This window comes from Leucopleurus acutus (genome assembly GCF_964270905.1).
Source record: "Leucopleurus acutus genome assembly, chromosome: 21".
NCBI lineage: Eukaryota > Metazoa > Chordata > Mammalia > Artiodactyla > Delphinidae > Leucopleurus > Leucopleurus acutus.
Window position 1 is genome coordinate 12,223,028 of NC_139163.1, and position 16,115 is coordinate 12,239,142.

A 16,115-nucleotide genomic window follows, 5' to 3' on the forward strand; every position below is an offset into this window, starting at 1 on the left:
ACCTCCAACTTTCATTTAATTTTGTAGACTCTGGGTATATCTTACCCTCATCAGTTCATTTAAAAAACCTGTTTTAGTCCAACATTTGGAACAGTTTCTAGCTGGATGGTACATCTTGTACCGTAAGTCCATGCAGTAACAGAATCAACAATTCTCTCTCCAAGTGATGTGAAATAAAACATGTAGAAACATCACTGAGTGTAATTCAGATTTTATTGCTTATTATGTCATTCCATACAACTTTAGGTAAACAGACGTTGAGAAAATATACTGGGAGTATTAAACAGATGATGGCAATATTGATGAGAATGTTCAAGTGTTTTACATAAGGTAGTAAGAGGCACCGCTGCCACCATCACCCCCCGCCCGGAAATTTGTACATTTCGTATAAAAAGAGTAAAAATAGTTCATTGGCATTTAACTAGCATTATTCTTTGTAATCTGTGAACCACAATGTGCCTGAATAATTTCAGAATCTTCAGAGCAAAACAAAGCATTTTCTTCCACTAGCAGACATAGCAGTTTCAGTTTCTTTAAAAAACAAGCAAACAAATCAGCACAACAAAACTATACACACAACCCCAAACAAGAAAGTTGGCATATTCCAGTGGCCCTGAATTTCGACGTTTCTATCGTATTAATTCAAGAAATAAAATGTGACTCAGCATTTAAAAATGAGACAAGCTTCTTCACCATAGTTATACTTACTTTATAATAGAAACGATTTAACTGAAGCCAATGTTAACCCAGCAAAAACCATGGATATAACTCAAACTGCTCTTTTGATAAAGAAATTTCTTTAAAAGTTAACTATTCTTTAAAAACTCAGACCCGAGCTGCACAGGTGTAATTGAGGAACCAACAACTGACTCTTCCAGAAACCACAGCAGTAGTTCTAAGTGCTTTTCAAGCTGGGGAGTATATACAGAGTCACTGTAAATCGCACATACACATCAGTAACTTCCTGCTAAAACAGCATTTGAAAGACTTCTATGTCTATTTTTACAAAGATGAGTGGGCTCAGACGTACATTTGGATACTTGAAAAGAAACAATGCTTGAAATGTGGTTTTATGTGAAACCACTTAGAAGAACTCAGTTATCAAACAACTAAAAATACACAACAACAGATAAATAGGAATTTATGAAAACCATTGTCTCTAACAATATAAAAATTAAATATTAAGGCATCTTTTACTCCCATTTTGGTATATGCAGCAAAGGGAACGGTTTTAAATAGGAACCAGCACTTCTAGTCAAATGCTTTCTAATGTATTTGGCAGATTTGGTTTTTTTTTTTTCTTTCTCCTATTCCACATACCATTGAAAGCTCTCATGATCAAACATAACCCAAACCAGGAGGAAAGTATAAACAGATATTCATTTATTAAAAAGCAGTTCACCCTTGAAAAATAAAAAGGAACTACAAAGAATATTATGTATAAAGTTCAAATACTAGTATTTAAATTTCTCTGAAGCAATTTATGCTTCAGTAATTAAGAGAAAGAAGGGATGAAGACGTAAAGACGAGAAGCCTATTAATATGGATCACGCTGTGAACTCACTGTTCACTCAGTCTTCTGCTCCATTGGGATGAGAATTTGAAAAGCGCTTCATACTCCTTAAAAAAAAATCACATCCACCAGAATAAGATCACATAAATTAACACTGATGATTTATAATTCTCCATATTTGTCCATTTATAAAGGCCAATTGGCTTCATAAAGTATACTAAACAGTAACATTTTCACCTTTTATTAAGGCAAGTTTGTGAAAGTAATTTAATACAACCAGATCTCTTCATGAACTTTCAGCTTAAAACATTTTTTTACATAAGAAACATACCAAAAAAATTGTTTTATAGAAAGCCACCTCAATACCAGAAAAGAGTAATGAAAGATTTTGAACCCAGTTTACTTTTTAAAGGATGCTGTTCCTCCCTCGTCTCAAATTCCAAGTGCTATTCATCATCTTTAGAGCCAGTTTTGCTTAACTATAAAAAAAGATGAAAGAAATATTCAACAAACTTAAGCTTTCATATTATTTGAGTTCACTATTTCCACATCATATCAAGTCAACATTTACAGTTAATAGAACAACAGGCAACAAGGTTCAAGTAACCTGCACCATCTACAGCTTCCACCGTATGGAAATACTTTTCAACTTTAGCCTCAGCTACTTTAAATAGGATTCTTTGAAAACATAACCTCAACAGAACAAGAGGGGTAAAAAAATCCCTTGAAGCTTTCCAAGAAATAATTGGAACCAAGAGTATACAAAAAGTACCATTTATAAAATGAATGATATTCTTCTATTTTTGTTTTTTTACAAACAATAAATTCTAAAATTTTAACAATGTATAAAACACTTAAGACTTATCATCTTAACTACATAATTCTTACAGTTTTGAAAACGTGACATAAGTCTCAAACTGTGCACCTCAAACATTTTGGCTCCGGGACCTCTTCCCACTCTTAAAAATTGAGGATCCTAAAGAGGTTTTTTGTTTTTTAAAATGTACATTATACCTACCTGCATTTGAAAAATGAGAAATTTAATTCATATAAAAATAACAGGGGCTTCCCTGGTGGTGCAGTGGTTAAGAACCCGCCTGCCAATGCAGGGGACATGGGTTCGAGCCCTGGTCCTGGAAGATCCCACATGCCGCGGAGCAGCTAAGCCCGTGCGCCACAACTACCGAGCCTGCACTCTAGAGCCCGCGCACCACAACTACTGAGCCCACGTGCCACAACTACTGAAACCCGCATGCCTAGAGCCCATGCTCTTCAACAAGAGAAGCCACCGCAATGAGAAGCCCACGCACCACAACAAAGAGTAGCCCCCACTCGCCACAACTAGAGAAAGCCCATGTGCAGCAACGAAGACCCAACGCAGCCAAAAAAAAAATAAATAAAATAAATTTAAAAATAAATAAATAAAAAGAATAATGATAACCCAGTCACATTTTAAAAATGAAAACCTGCATTTTCTAAAACAAAAAACCAAAACTTAAAGTGACGAGTAGTGTTGTTTTACATTTTTGCAAATCTCTTTATTATCGAGCTTAACAGAAGATAGCTGGGTGCTCACAAATCTGCTTCTATAGTAAGGCAGATATAATGGAAAATGGCCAAAAAAAACACAGTCCAAGTACTAGGAACAAACGGAGTGAACACAGAAATGAACGTACTTAGATCCTAAACCCACTTACTATCTTAGAAAATTCTGGAAAACGCAAGAATATAAAAGCACACATTCCATTAGTGCTCTAATAGAGAACGTAGTGATGGCATCATCACACTTCATGCAGCCTCTCGTAAATGCCACTGTACATGTGCGAGAGGAAGTGTAAAAAAGGCAAAAACACCTTACTATTTTGATGCCAATAGTCTGAACCTGACAGTTCCTCCATGAGGGCCTCCAAAGACCACATGTGGAAACCACTAGCTTAGAGTAATGGATTCTGAGTCCAAACCGTGTCTAGGTGGTAAGCTCCTTCTTAAAAATCTCTCTCCCATCTCCCAAGATTACTGGATTATTTGAATTTTACTTTATTTTTTGGCTTAAAATTCTAATTTATATTAAGAAAGTCTCTCTTAAAAACAAACTGGGGGCTTCCCTGGCAGTGCAGTGGTTAAGACTTTGCCTTACAATGCAGGGGGTGTGGGCTCGATCCCTGGTTGGGGAACTAAAATCCCACAGGCCTCACGGCCAAAAAACCAAAAAACAATAGCAATGTTGTAACAAATTCAGTACGATTTTAAAAAACAGTCCACATCAAAAACAAAAACAAAAAAACTGAAAACGACACTTCTGGCTCTCGGGAAAGAGGCGCACGATCACTTAAGATGATGCATATTCTTCTCCTTCTCATGCTTGGCTGCGATGGGCCACACCAGAAAGATGGATCCTTACTCTGATTTGGGAGACAGCTCCTTCTGGAGAAGGCAGCATTTTAAGGGGAGAGCAGACTTAGCTGGTGAGATAAATACAGGTGCACCTGGTACAATGGTAAGTATCTATGAAGGATCAGTGGTGGGGGCCCAAGTCAATGAGAGAACGCCAGAGAAGCTTCACCCACACAGATCGCTTGTATAGGGTCAGCCTCTTCCCAGGAAGGCAAGAAGTAGTAAAGGCCGACCTCAAAATTTTGCGGGTTGGGTTCCAGATGACCGCAATAAAGCAAACATCGCGAGACACACGAATTTTTTGGTTTCCCAGTGCATATAAATGTTTACACTATACTGTGGTTTATTAAGTGTGCAATAGCATGATGTCTAAAAAAAGATGCACATACCTTAATCAAAAAATACTGTATTGCTAAAAAATGCAAACCATCGCCTGACAATGCAGGATTGCCATAAACCTTCAATTTGTACAAAACAGTATCTACGAAGCAAGATAAAGTGAACTGAAATAAAACAAGGTCTGCGTGTACTGTGTTTCTTTATTCCAGTTGTGGCTCATGGCTCCCTACTCTCAGGTAATATTTTTGTACCAGATTTTAGAAGCACAAAAGTTACTTCAAATAGGTTCTACAGAAAAGGCATCCTATGGCCCAAACAGCTGGCTTCAAAATAAACTTTAAGAATACACTGCTTTGGGGCTTCCCTGGTGGTGCAGTGGTTGAGAGTCCGCCTGCTGATGCAGGGGACGTGGGTTCGTGCCCTGGTCCAGGAAGATCCCACATGCCGTGGAGCGACTGGGCCCGTAAGCCATGGCCGCTGAGCCTGCGCGTCCGGAGCCTGTGCTCCACAACGGGAGAGGCCACAACAGTGAGAGGCCCGCGACCACAAAAAAAAAAAAAAAAAAGTTCCAAGTGGAAAGTAAACAATTTTCAACAACAAAAACAGAAAATCTTTCTTGACGATGGTGGGAAATTTCATTTAGGGTCTGCCGTAAAAAAAATACTTAACTTCTACTAAGAAATCAAAGCATTCCTTTTCATGACTTGTTTCAAATTCCATATTATCTATAATTTAGAGTCATATTTTAGTACACCTATTCTTAAGATGTACTTACATAAACAGGCACACTTTACTGTATTTATAACTCATTTCTACAGATTTTTTCATTATTAAATAAAAGAAAACCTAAAACTGAGGGTGTAGGGAAGAGAAAAATGTGAAAGATATTTCAAAAATACTTACATGCTGAACGTGAAAAAGGAAACAGACATCCCAGTAAAATCCCAAGGTTGAAGGGGAGAAAATGGAAGATATAAATTTCATTACTTGATGGCAATAACTGTAACAATTTTTTGAAGACTGAAATATAAATATTACATACCTTCACCACATCAACCCAGTTCCAACCTCGAGGAAGTTCTCCTTTGTGATCTAAAGGATGAAAACAGTAACTTTATAACTAAGACCAATCAGTAATATTTAAATTTAAATAAGAGTTTATATACTACTCTACATAACAAATGTTATTAAAAATTTAAATAATAAAAGGCCCTTGCTTACTGAAGTGAGAAGTTGGGTCAGTTTGCTCTTTTGTGAGTTAGTGTTCATACCAGGAAGCAGGCTCAAGACAAGAGGCCTTCTCAACACGTCTGCCTGCAAACCTAAGAGGAGGCCGGGCCAACTTATTTATTAACTGCTGTGCTCTGATAAAATATCCATTATTTAACCTGACATTCTTTAATCAGGGCTTTAATCTGTTGGGAGCGCTTAAAAGCAAGCTCAACCCTTTTATAAGAATTTATAGTTTATGAAGTAATTTCACTCTTTTATCAAATTTGAAAAATAGTTTAATAAATGTAGTCTAAAAATTTTCAATCTACACTGTCCTGATTTCCTCTTTGCTTCATGTATCTATATATGTCTCATTTTATGAAACCTGCAAACTCTGCATTCAAATCAAGGACACTAATTGTATAGCAAGAGAAACAGAAACTAACCCTGTGATTCTTACAGGAGAAAAGCTGTATCACTGGAGCTCAATTTTAGATGCTAATGGCTCTTTTCTCCTTCATGCCAATAGAATCTTATCTCACTGGTTATAAGGGGAAACGGGGACAGATCACCAATTCTGGTAACCAAAACTCACCCACAATGCCACGACTATCCCATTAAATTTTTATTTAGAAGGCAAGTTTCAAGTCACAAGCTCCTGCACCACACTGATAGGAAGATACGGACTTTAGGTGGGCATCACCAAGGAGAGGGAGGTAGGGAGATAGTAATGGAAGGGAACAAGTGTAGGTCATTATGTATGAAAGCAACAGTAACAAACTAACTGACATATATGCTAAAACATTCTGGAAAGAGATGAACCAAAATTCTAAAAAACAGATTATAATGGCTAACAATTTACTGCTTCAGTTGTTTATACTTTAATGCTGCTTTGACAGTAGGTATAATGGAGTCCCAGATTTTCTATTTCATAAACCAATACGATCTCAAAAAATGTATTTTGAGGGCCAACACAGTTGCTTTCTTTTTATTTTGTCACAAATGACATTAAACAAAACATAAACAACCAAAAACTACCATAACTTTATAAAAGAAAGGGTGTTATTTTAAACCTCTTCATCAAAGTAAAAGGGTAACTTCTTTTAATAAAGGGCAGCTTGTAACCATACAGCAATAACACACACATACAGACGTAAGTATAGGTACACACTTGTGTACGTGGATAGAAATATCTATACGCACACACGATAATGTCCTCATTTTCCTTAACTGGGAAAAAAGTTTACAAATTGATGTCAATTTGCAAAGTTTTAGGTTAAATAAAGAAAAAGGACCAAATATATATTCTTAAATCTTGTTGTATAAGTAAGTCAACTACAGATGAAAACATTAAATTATTTATTGTGTTAAGATTTGATGGTATACCAGACTTCATTTCAGATAAAAGCTATATTTCAAAACAATTTCAAAAATACACTTATCTGTCATAAAGGTAAACAAACAGGAAAATTCCAAACATGTCAGAGAGGGTACCAGTAGGACACACATCTGTACACTATTCTAACGGTCTACAATCTTCAGACTCATTTATAGTTACTTTGCCACTTGACCTTCTTCTCAAATGTTTATCTCTTGTGGTAAAGTAGTAGTAAATATTTTCAATATACGTCTGTGACCTAAAACAGTCTCTGATCCCAATGTTCCAAGAATGAAGAGTATAGAGAACTAATCTTCCAAATCTAAATATACTTATTAAGCATTCATATCATACCAAAAAGCAACCCAGTTACGTGTGTTATCAAAGAAAAAAAATAACACAAACCTGTTTTATCTGCCAGCTTACGTTTCTGGGCTTTTGAGAGTTGTTCTTTTTTGTCTTTTTTCTTACTTGATGGGGCTGTGTTAGGAGTTTCAACTGAGATGATATTGCTTATGGACGCCTAGAAAAAAAGAACAAATTCTTAGACTCAAGCCTTAAAACTTACTGAATTACACTAAATATGGCTATATCCTGAAATGAGTTGACAACTTTTAGGTTTGTGAAGTAAAAGAATCCTTTATTATTGTATTCGTTTATTAGATCAGGAACCTTAGCACATTATTGGTTTCACTCTCCTAAAAGTTCGCATTGAAGGCCATAGTATTAGTTATACTGTTATAACCAGGTCCCTGAGAAACAGGATCTGATCCCAGGATTATGCTGAAGTTCTGAAGTGCCAAGGTAATTTTACAGTTCAGTTAATGCGCTAGTATTTGAAAGTTAAATATGTCTTTAGAAAAATCACATATGCCTACTTAGAACCTCCTGGTTCCCAGAGGAAATGAAGGAAATTTTTAAAATATCTGGGGTCACGTAGTCAGACAAAACCTAAAATGCTCACTACGTGTCAAGCACTGCCGTAAATGTTGTACAGCATCACTCATTTGATCCTTAGTACAAGCTCACGAGGTAGATACTATTATAATCCCCATTTTACAAATGAAAAAACAGAGCACAGAGAGACTAAGAAACTGCCCGAAATCACAGAGCAAAGGAGTGCATGCTCAGGGCCATGCGGTCTGGCCCCCGGTCCAGGAGCTCTCGCCCTCCACTGCGTCTCCAGCTGCCTGTCAGCGTCCACTTGTGTTCATGGGGAACATGGAAGCCAGAACTGCTCGTGGCCTTTGGTTTACAAGACAAAACTCAACTGATACTGACCACTGAAAGTCTTGGAGTGCGTGACTTGGTGCAGAGGGGTCTAACACATACCTGCTTAAGGTCATAAAAGATGATTATTTCCTAAAATAATTCTACAAATAAAATAATTTTTTCCTATTTAATGAAGTCTCCTTAAGCTGCAACACTTTCCAATTGAACTGTGGCAGGACTACTTCCAACTAAATAAGCCTCGTGGAGAAAGTATGTAATTTCATATGTGTTTCAGCACTAGGTAAGAAATCTTCTATCTGAGCTTTATGAAGATGTTAAATACACTTGAAAGAGTATTTGGTTGTACACAGCTCAGTTCTGGCACACCCATGAAGTGTTCTAGGCTTATGTGAAGGGTAAAATCTAGAGAATATCATTTCATTTTTAAAGACAAGCAGACACTGAGAAATCTAAAATTCACTGTTCTTATTTAACTCAGATGTGACTATCATTTTAAATCTAACACAAAGTCTCCCTCCAATTTTTAAAAAATAATAGCTAGCAAAAATGAATTACTAGCAGAGTGAAACCAAAACAAAGTATGGTGAAACTGAATGCCCTGCTCACAGCCGAATGGACAGGATGGTGATTCTCCATGAGCTGCTCTTTGCTGTCCTTGGCATATTCAAACAATGTGTAGGTCATGGCCGTCCCGAGATTGACTTCCACTGCTTCCTGTAACTTGGCTAATATGCTCTGCTTTACAGCTGATGATCTGCAATGCACAAGATATACATCGCTAAGAGAAAAGTAAGAGAGACAGTTACCCTGCCCCCGCCCCCCAACAGAAAACACCTCATGAAAACGGAACACTACTCACATGGTGTTGTTAAAAAAGGCGTTCATAGATATGATTGGAGGTGTCTGGGGATAGGTTTCTGTCCAGGAAATCTCTATTAGGAAGGCTTTGGGATCACCGTTTTCACCTATCTGAAGAAAAGGGAAATCTTAGGCTTGTAAAAAGTGCTACAAAGGCAGAATATTAAATGATGATCTTTAAAATGCTGACTTCTTTCCAATGCTCGTGATCAGATCAGTCATGTCATATCTTGAAAAGTTCGGGGTATGGGCTAAGACCCAGCAGAAGGTGAGGGCTCAGTCTTTGATTAATCTGTCTTTTAACTCACTCCTAGGCTGTTTTAAACAGCTTTAGCTGATGTCCATGGCCTGTCTCTCTCATCAGCCCTCCAATCTTTTTGAGCCCCAAGATTATGTCTGACACATGTATTTTTTTGTTTCATCAAAGCTTCCTGAGGACAAAGATAAGACATCAACTATGGGAACAAGAAGAGAATGGACAAAAATGAAAATCCACAAACTTGAAACGCCTCATTTTTGTCTTAAGTTTTCCAATTGCTAAATCATAAGAGGCTTTAAGAACAGGTAAACTGATATGCATTAGCACGATCCCAAGAAAGCAGAAAATGAAATGTAAAATTTATAGAAAAAAGGAAAGGGTAGAGAGATAAGGAAAAGGAGTGCCACAGGCTGGACAGAAACTCCTGAAAAAGTTTTAAAAAATTTTAGGGACTTCCCCGGTGGTGCAGTGGTTAAGAATCCACCTGCCAATGCAGGGGACACGGGTTCCAGCCCTGGTCCAGGAAGATCCCACATTCCGCGGAGCAACTAAGACCATGTGCCACAACTACGGAGCCTGCGCTCTAGAGCCCGTGAGCCACAACTGCTGGAGCCCACACACCTAGAGCCCATGCTCCGCAACGAGAAGCCACCGCAGTGAGAAGCCCACACACTGCAACGAAGAGTAGCCCCCGCTCGCCGCAACTAGAGAAAGTCAGCGTGCAGCAACGAAGACCCAATGCAGCCAAAAATAAATAAGTAAATTTACTTAAAAAAATTTTTTTAATTGAGGTATAATTGACATACATTATATTATTCAGGTATACAACATGATTCAATATTTGTATATATTGCAAAATGATCACCAAAATGAATCTAGTTAACATCCATCACCACACATGGTTACAATTTTCTTTTTCTTGTGATGAGAACTTTTAAGATCTACTCTCTTAGCAACTTTCAAAATACACAATAGGGTACAATCAACTGCAGTCGCCATGTTGTACATTACATCCCCACAACTTATTTACTTAAGTTTGTATGTTTTGATCACCTATTTGACCTGAATTTAAGATGTCTTTTCTATTTCTTTTGCTCTCCCCAGCTTTTTATTTTGAAAGCTTTTACAGAAAACCTAGAACGATGAACATTCACTGACACGTATCTTATTCACCACATACCTATTATTCCACCTGCCTTCTCTTTCTTCCACTATAGGACCAACTCCCTTTCCCCAATGTATGTGATTGTTTTCCTTTGGCATTTGTTGAACCATTTGAAAGTTAACTGCAGACATCATGAAATGTCCTTAAACTAAAGTATCCTAAGAATAAGGACCTTCTCCTTTATAACCACAAAACCATTAACACACCCAAGAAATTCAACATTGATACAAAAATATTATCTAATTTATAACTTATATTAAAAGTCACCAATCGTATCTAAAGTGTCCTTTAACAAAGCACTCCCTCAACCCCCAAATCCATAATCCATTGAGGATCGTGGATTACATCTGGTTGTCAGATCTCTTTATTCTGTTTTAATTTAGAACAGTCCCCAGTACCCACCCCACCTCCTAAATGTCTTTCATGACAAAAAGAACCTAGGCCAGTTTTCTTGTATAAGTCCCCAGATCAGGACTGACTGTTTCCTCTGTTCAGATTCAGACTAAACGGCTTTGGTAAATGGCTTTGATAAAGATACTGGGGAGGCGATGTGGTGCACTCCCCCAGCACCAAATAATGAGGCACGTAAGACCTTCCAGAATCATTAGTGGTGATACCAAGTTTGATCACTTGGTTAGGGTGATATTCTCCAGACCTCTTCAATGGAAAGGTATCTTTTTCATCTTGCAATTATGAAGAAATCTGTGGGTGGTACTACAAAACCATGTGCATAGCTTGTTTCTCAACAACTTTTCACCCAAAGGTTTCAGTATCCATTAAGGATCCTTGCCTGAAACAATCATCACACTGGTTGTTGCAGAATGATGATTTTCGAATAAAACTATGGAATGATTCATGAATTGGCATCTCATTCTTGCACAGGGCAACGCTAATCTCTTCTGTAGTATTTTTAGTATATGTGCTGCTTTGTGGGTTTTTAAATACTTAATATTAAACTTCAGTCAAAAGACTTAAAAAATTTTCACCCTAAATTGTTACTTGACTCACTTTTATTTTCTGACCACTCATGTTTTTATTCACATCTCCTAACCCTCAATCATACCCCACATCAATATAAGGTGAGGCTTAGAAATTATGTCAAATAAACTTCGGGATCTGTTGCTATACTTACACAAGTTGATTACCTGCATAATGGACGTCATCAGTTTATGCTTGTGTTTTAAGTAGAGATAATTAAAAAGTAATAAAAGTGGTGGGTGGGATGAATTGGGAGATTGGGATTGACATATACACACTAACATGTTTAAATAGATAACTAATAAGAAGCTGCTGTATAGCACAGGGAACTCCACTTTGCTGTACAGTAGGAAAAAAAAGTAATAAAAGTTACTTGCTTTATGCAGTCACTAAACCCTTACTCAAAGTATAAGTAGAAACAAACTGTCACACGCCTCACACTGTGCGTCACCCAAGAGACAAGAGCACTACTGTCTTCAAGGGAGACAGACCTTCAGACAACTCACTAAACTGCAGCACTAGGAAAAGTTCCAAAGCGACAGAACATAGCATGAGGAAATGGGGACTAGTCGATCCTACTTTGAAGTCAGGGGACAGAGAGGAGACATGGCCCACGTACGCCACAGAGGAGGCTTGGGGTAAGCATTAACGGAAGAGTAGGATGCATGATGGAGGAGAGGCGAGGGCAGGAGCAAACAACGTGTCCCAAGACAGAGTAGTAACGACAGTGCAGGGAAACATTTAACAAGGTATCACGTCTAACAGATGCCAGTGCCAGGAAAGTCTGGAGACACAGTCCAAAGCAAACAGAAGGCACTGGGTGTCAAGCTGAGGAGTTTAGTCCTCATTCTATAGGAATGGAGAAACCTTTTTTTTTTTTGGGTTCGCGGGCCTCTCACTGTTGCGGCCTCTCCCGTTGCGGAGCACAGGCTCCGGACGCGCAGGCTCAGCAGCCATGGCTCACGGGCCCAGCCGCTCCGCGGCATGTGGGATCCTCCCGGACCGAGGCACGAACCCGTGTCCCCTGCATCGGCAGGCAGACTCTCAACCACTGCGCCACCAGGGAAGCCCATCAAACAATTTATTTTAAATGGTGACAATGTTAACAACCATAAATCTTGCATAAGTCTTTTATAAAAAAAGTTCTCCATACCACCCACTACTACTTAAAATCATTCTGATAAATGGTTTATGTTATTTATTTATAAAATAAAATACTGGTACTGTTCCACGTTGAAAAAGAGTTATAAGCAACCTTTATTTTAAAGAAAAATTGACATTTCACATACTCATAAAATATTCATGCACATTGGTAATACAGAATTAAGAAAATATCAACTTTTCTTGACTAAATTATAGGGTAGTAAAAAGAATGCTAGACTTGGACTAGAGACCTGGATTTTAACCCTAACATTTATCAATATCAGCTGTGGGAGCTTGGGAAGTAAGGACCGAGAAGTTATCTTTAAGATTAGAAGGTAAAACCACATAATTTCTAATGTTTCTTCTGTTTCTAACATTTTAAAATTCTCTTACAATAAAAACGTTTATCTTAGTTTTTAAAAGTTTCTGAATTAAGTTTTCAAAAGTTGAAAATAACTCATGTCATAGTGATGAGTTTTCATTTAAATGCTTCAGCAAATCCAAAGACATAATAAATATAAACCACTAAATTAAAAAAAAACAAACAAAAACCCCCCAGCATTTTAAAAAGCAACTTTCGTCTTTTCCCACAAAGTAGTAAGTGCTTCTATTCATGCCAGGTCTTACCCTATATTGAAATGAAACCGGACTTAATTCCCGGAAACTTTCATCTCCTTCATAAATAGAACGCAATGCCTCCAGTTCCATCTGAAAGAAATGAATCACAGGAGCATTGTTTAGTCATATAAACGGATTAGAAATAGAGGATCTTTTGTTTCTGGTTCAAGTCCACTCAACAGCATAAAACTTGGCTGACTTACATGGCGTTCGACGTTTATGACCCAGGTGCTGTACTAACACATCACAACCCTAATCCTTTCTTTAACACTATGCGCCAGGCACCGCTAAGCATTTTGCAGTGGATTATCTCACTTAATTCTCACATCAATCCTATGAAGATCTTACCGTTTTCTCCTTCCTACTAGGGAGGAAAATAAGATTCAGTTTAAAGCAACTCCAGAGCCTGTGCTTTCTCCCTCTGCTAAAGGCTAGCCTGGGGTAGAAAGAACATTAAACTTGCGGATGAGATGAAACACAGTCATTCCCCATGATTTACACATACTATTTATATTTGTAATCCCTACCACAGAAGGACACAAAACTTGAAAAAACACTTACGGACAATAAAAAGAACTTTTAAAAAATGGTAGTTAGAAAGAGGTTGACAAGTATCTATCCAAGATGGGAAAAAGGACTGCAAGAGAAAATGTTACTAGCAATCCTTGGCTGGAAATACTTCTTAGAATGCTGTGGGCTTACAAATGAGAAGACCCAATCACTGTCGTGATTACTGACAAAGACCTCAGAAGAGGTAAAGAAAAGAAAGACTGCACTTCCGCAGATACTTTAGTTTTCAAAAAGATGCATGTTGAGAATTCTACAAACTACAGGATGGTGAGTTTGACCTACACGGACAACATTTTAAGACAGATCACTAAAGAAAGAGTTTGTGAGGACCCAGCAGAGTTAAGGAGTAGCCCCTACGACTTGGCAAGAATATGAAAAACAAGGTATATGTTCACAACCCTTCTTAGGGAGGGTGACTGGATTGGTACATTAGGGAAAGAGACAAAACAGTCTACCTGGATTTCAGCAAGGCCCCATGGGTTTCTCTTGCTACCTTCACAGGAAAAAAATATATAAGAATTCAAACTGGATCAAGGAATAACTGAGATGGGATTAGAAAAACAACATTACTCAAAATGTAGTGCTACTCCTTCTGTCCTTAATCCTTCCCTATATTTCAATTAAATGGCTTGGACAGGAACAAAAATTGGAGGCAGGCTTATCAAATTTGTGGATGACAATTTGATGGGATAGTGAATCATGCTGGCAGCAGCAGAAGAATTTTAAAAGCCCTTTAAAAACAATCTAACAAGACGAAACTTTACAGGGTAAGAAGAACTTGTCCTTAGGTACGTAAACATACAGAGCAGAAGATGAAAGACAAACTGCTCTGCATAAAGCACTTTAAGGGTTTTTGTTGACAGTAAATCTAACTGTAGAAAACTGCAATGCCCCAATTTAAAAAAAAAGAACATAAATAAACTTATAATGTGTCCACAGATACACAATTCCAGAAGAGTGAAGGAACTAAAAAGAATGAACAAATGGAGAAGAGCTAAAAGGAACCAGTTGGCATGAGAGGAGGAGGTCTGAAAAACTGGGCAGGAAAATGGTCTTCAAACATCTGAAAAACTGTCCTGTGGAAGAAGATGCTATTTTACTGTTAAATGGAGATGGCTGGTTCTCACCGCAGGAATTTCAATTCAGTAAATCTGAGCTAGAGTGCAGGTAACTGTTTTTCTAACAACCACCCAAACGGTTCTAGGCGGTGGTCCATGGGCCAAACTTTGAGAAACCTTACACTATACGCTTCATGCTACACAGTAAGAATTGTTCACGCCTTAGCTTAGAAACTCAACTGGCAAGAATATTTTAGAAGGATTCAGACATCACAGCTTATTGAACTTTGGGTCTTCTTTAAAGGTAACTTCCAATACCGCGATTCCATGACGTGTCATGTAAAAGTACTAACTTTCAAGCAGTATACTCTAAATGAAAAGTGAACACCTACTTACAACTCTAATATCATATGATTCAATGTCAAAGTGGCATTTCACGAGAAAATATCTGAGTGTAAACCATACAATTCCGGTAGTACATGGATGGTCAAAACAGACTTTGTATCCACTGGACAACTATCAGATGGATATATTAAATGATTCCTTCCACCACGCAATATGGCCAGAAGACACTAGTGTCATTATTTCCCTGCACCAGAAATGTAACTAACTCAATTAACTTTCTCTACCAGCCAACAGATTTTAAAATATAAAGGTGATTAGATTCCCAAAGAGCCTAACTCAGAACACAGGCGCTGAACAACACACGGGATTTAAGGCGAGCCAAGTGCACCGGGTCGCGGGCCAAGGACACTCGCCCTCGTTATCAGGAGACCTGGGGGGAACCCCAAGGTTTGCAAAACTCAAAACTGCAGTGCGGGAGAGGAAGGGCAGAGGTGGTCCCCTACCCAGGTAGGCGCGCTGGGCCTCTCCGCGCAGGACACCCGCAAACATAGGGCACCTCAGCGAGGCTGCCGCCGTAGAGGCGAGGGCACGTGCGGGGCCGGGGAGGGGCACCCCGCCTGCGCGGGAAAGGAGCGTCCACCCGGACTCACCTCCTGGTCCTCGTTGGCACTCATCGCGCCGGTCACGGGGCGCCTCCCGGGGGGACGGCGTTCGCGACAACGAAAATAATGCGAGGGCAGTGGCCCCAAGGCCGGGGCGTCCCTCTTCTGCGCCTTGGGCTGCTGAGGCACACCCTTAGCACCGCAGACGAGAGTCTCGCAGGTTCCCGATCCCCGAGCAGCGCGAAGCCGTCGGCGGAGGATTGCAAGCGAGGAGCCAGCGGCCTCCGCAACAGGCGAGCCACCGAGTCGCAGGAGAGGGAGAAAGGCGTTAACGGCAGAGACCCCGCCCCCTCCCTCTAGCTTCTCCTATTGGCTCCTTCTCTCCCCGCCCCCAGCTCCTGCTCCTCTAGGAAGCGGAGCGTCTTCCTTACGTTTCGTGGAGCAGCGTAG

The 16,115-nt window shown here is 39.0% G+C and overlaps 1 protein-coding gene across 5 annotated transcripts; it reads right to left on the bottom strand.

The window, feature by feature from the left end:
* Positions 1 to 204: 204 nt before the first annotated feature.
* RWDD4 (RWD domain containing 4) lies at positions 205 to 15,955 on the bottom strand. Of its 5 annotated transcripts, none has more exons than XR_014327084.1 (8): positions 15,714 to 15,955; positions 13,100 to 13,180; positions 8,929 to 9,038; positions 8,676 to 8,823; positions 7,242 to 7,359; positions 5,150 to 5,338; positions 1,917 to 1,992; positions 205 to 1,620 (listed from the first exon to the last, which is right to left on the bottom strand). XR_014327084.1 is itself a non-coding variant. In XM_082863867.1 (8 exons), the coding sequence occupies exons 1-7, from the start codon at positions 15,735 to 15,737 to the stop codon at positions 1,960 to 1,962; spliced, it is 564 nt and encodes a 187-aa protein (XP_082719993.1). In that variant the 5' UTR covers positions 15,738 to 15,955; the 3' UTR covers positions 205 to 1,620; positions 1,917 to 1,959. The 5 variants fall into 5 exon arrangements, 4 of the variants coding, with proteins under 4 accessions (XP_082719993.1, XP_082719992.1, XP_082719991.1 ...); XM_082863867.1 differs by having other exon boundaries at positions 5,289 to 5,338; XM_082863866.1 differs by having other exon boundaries at positions 205 to 1,992; positions 5,289 to 5,338.
* Between the last annotated feature and the right edge of the window lie 160 nt (positions 15,956 to 16,115).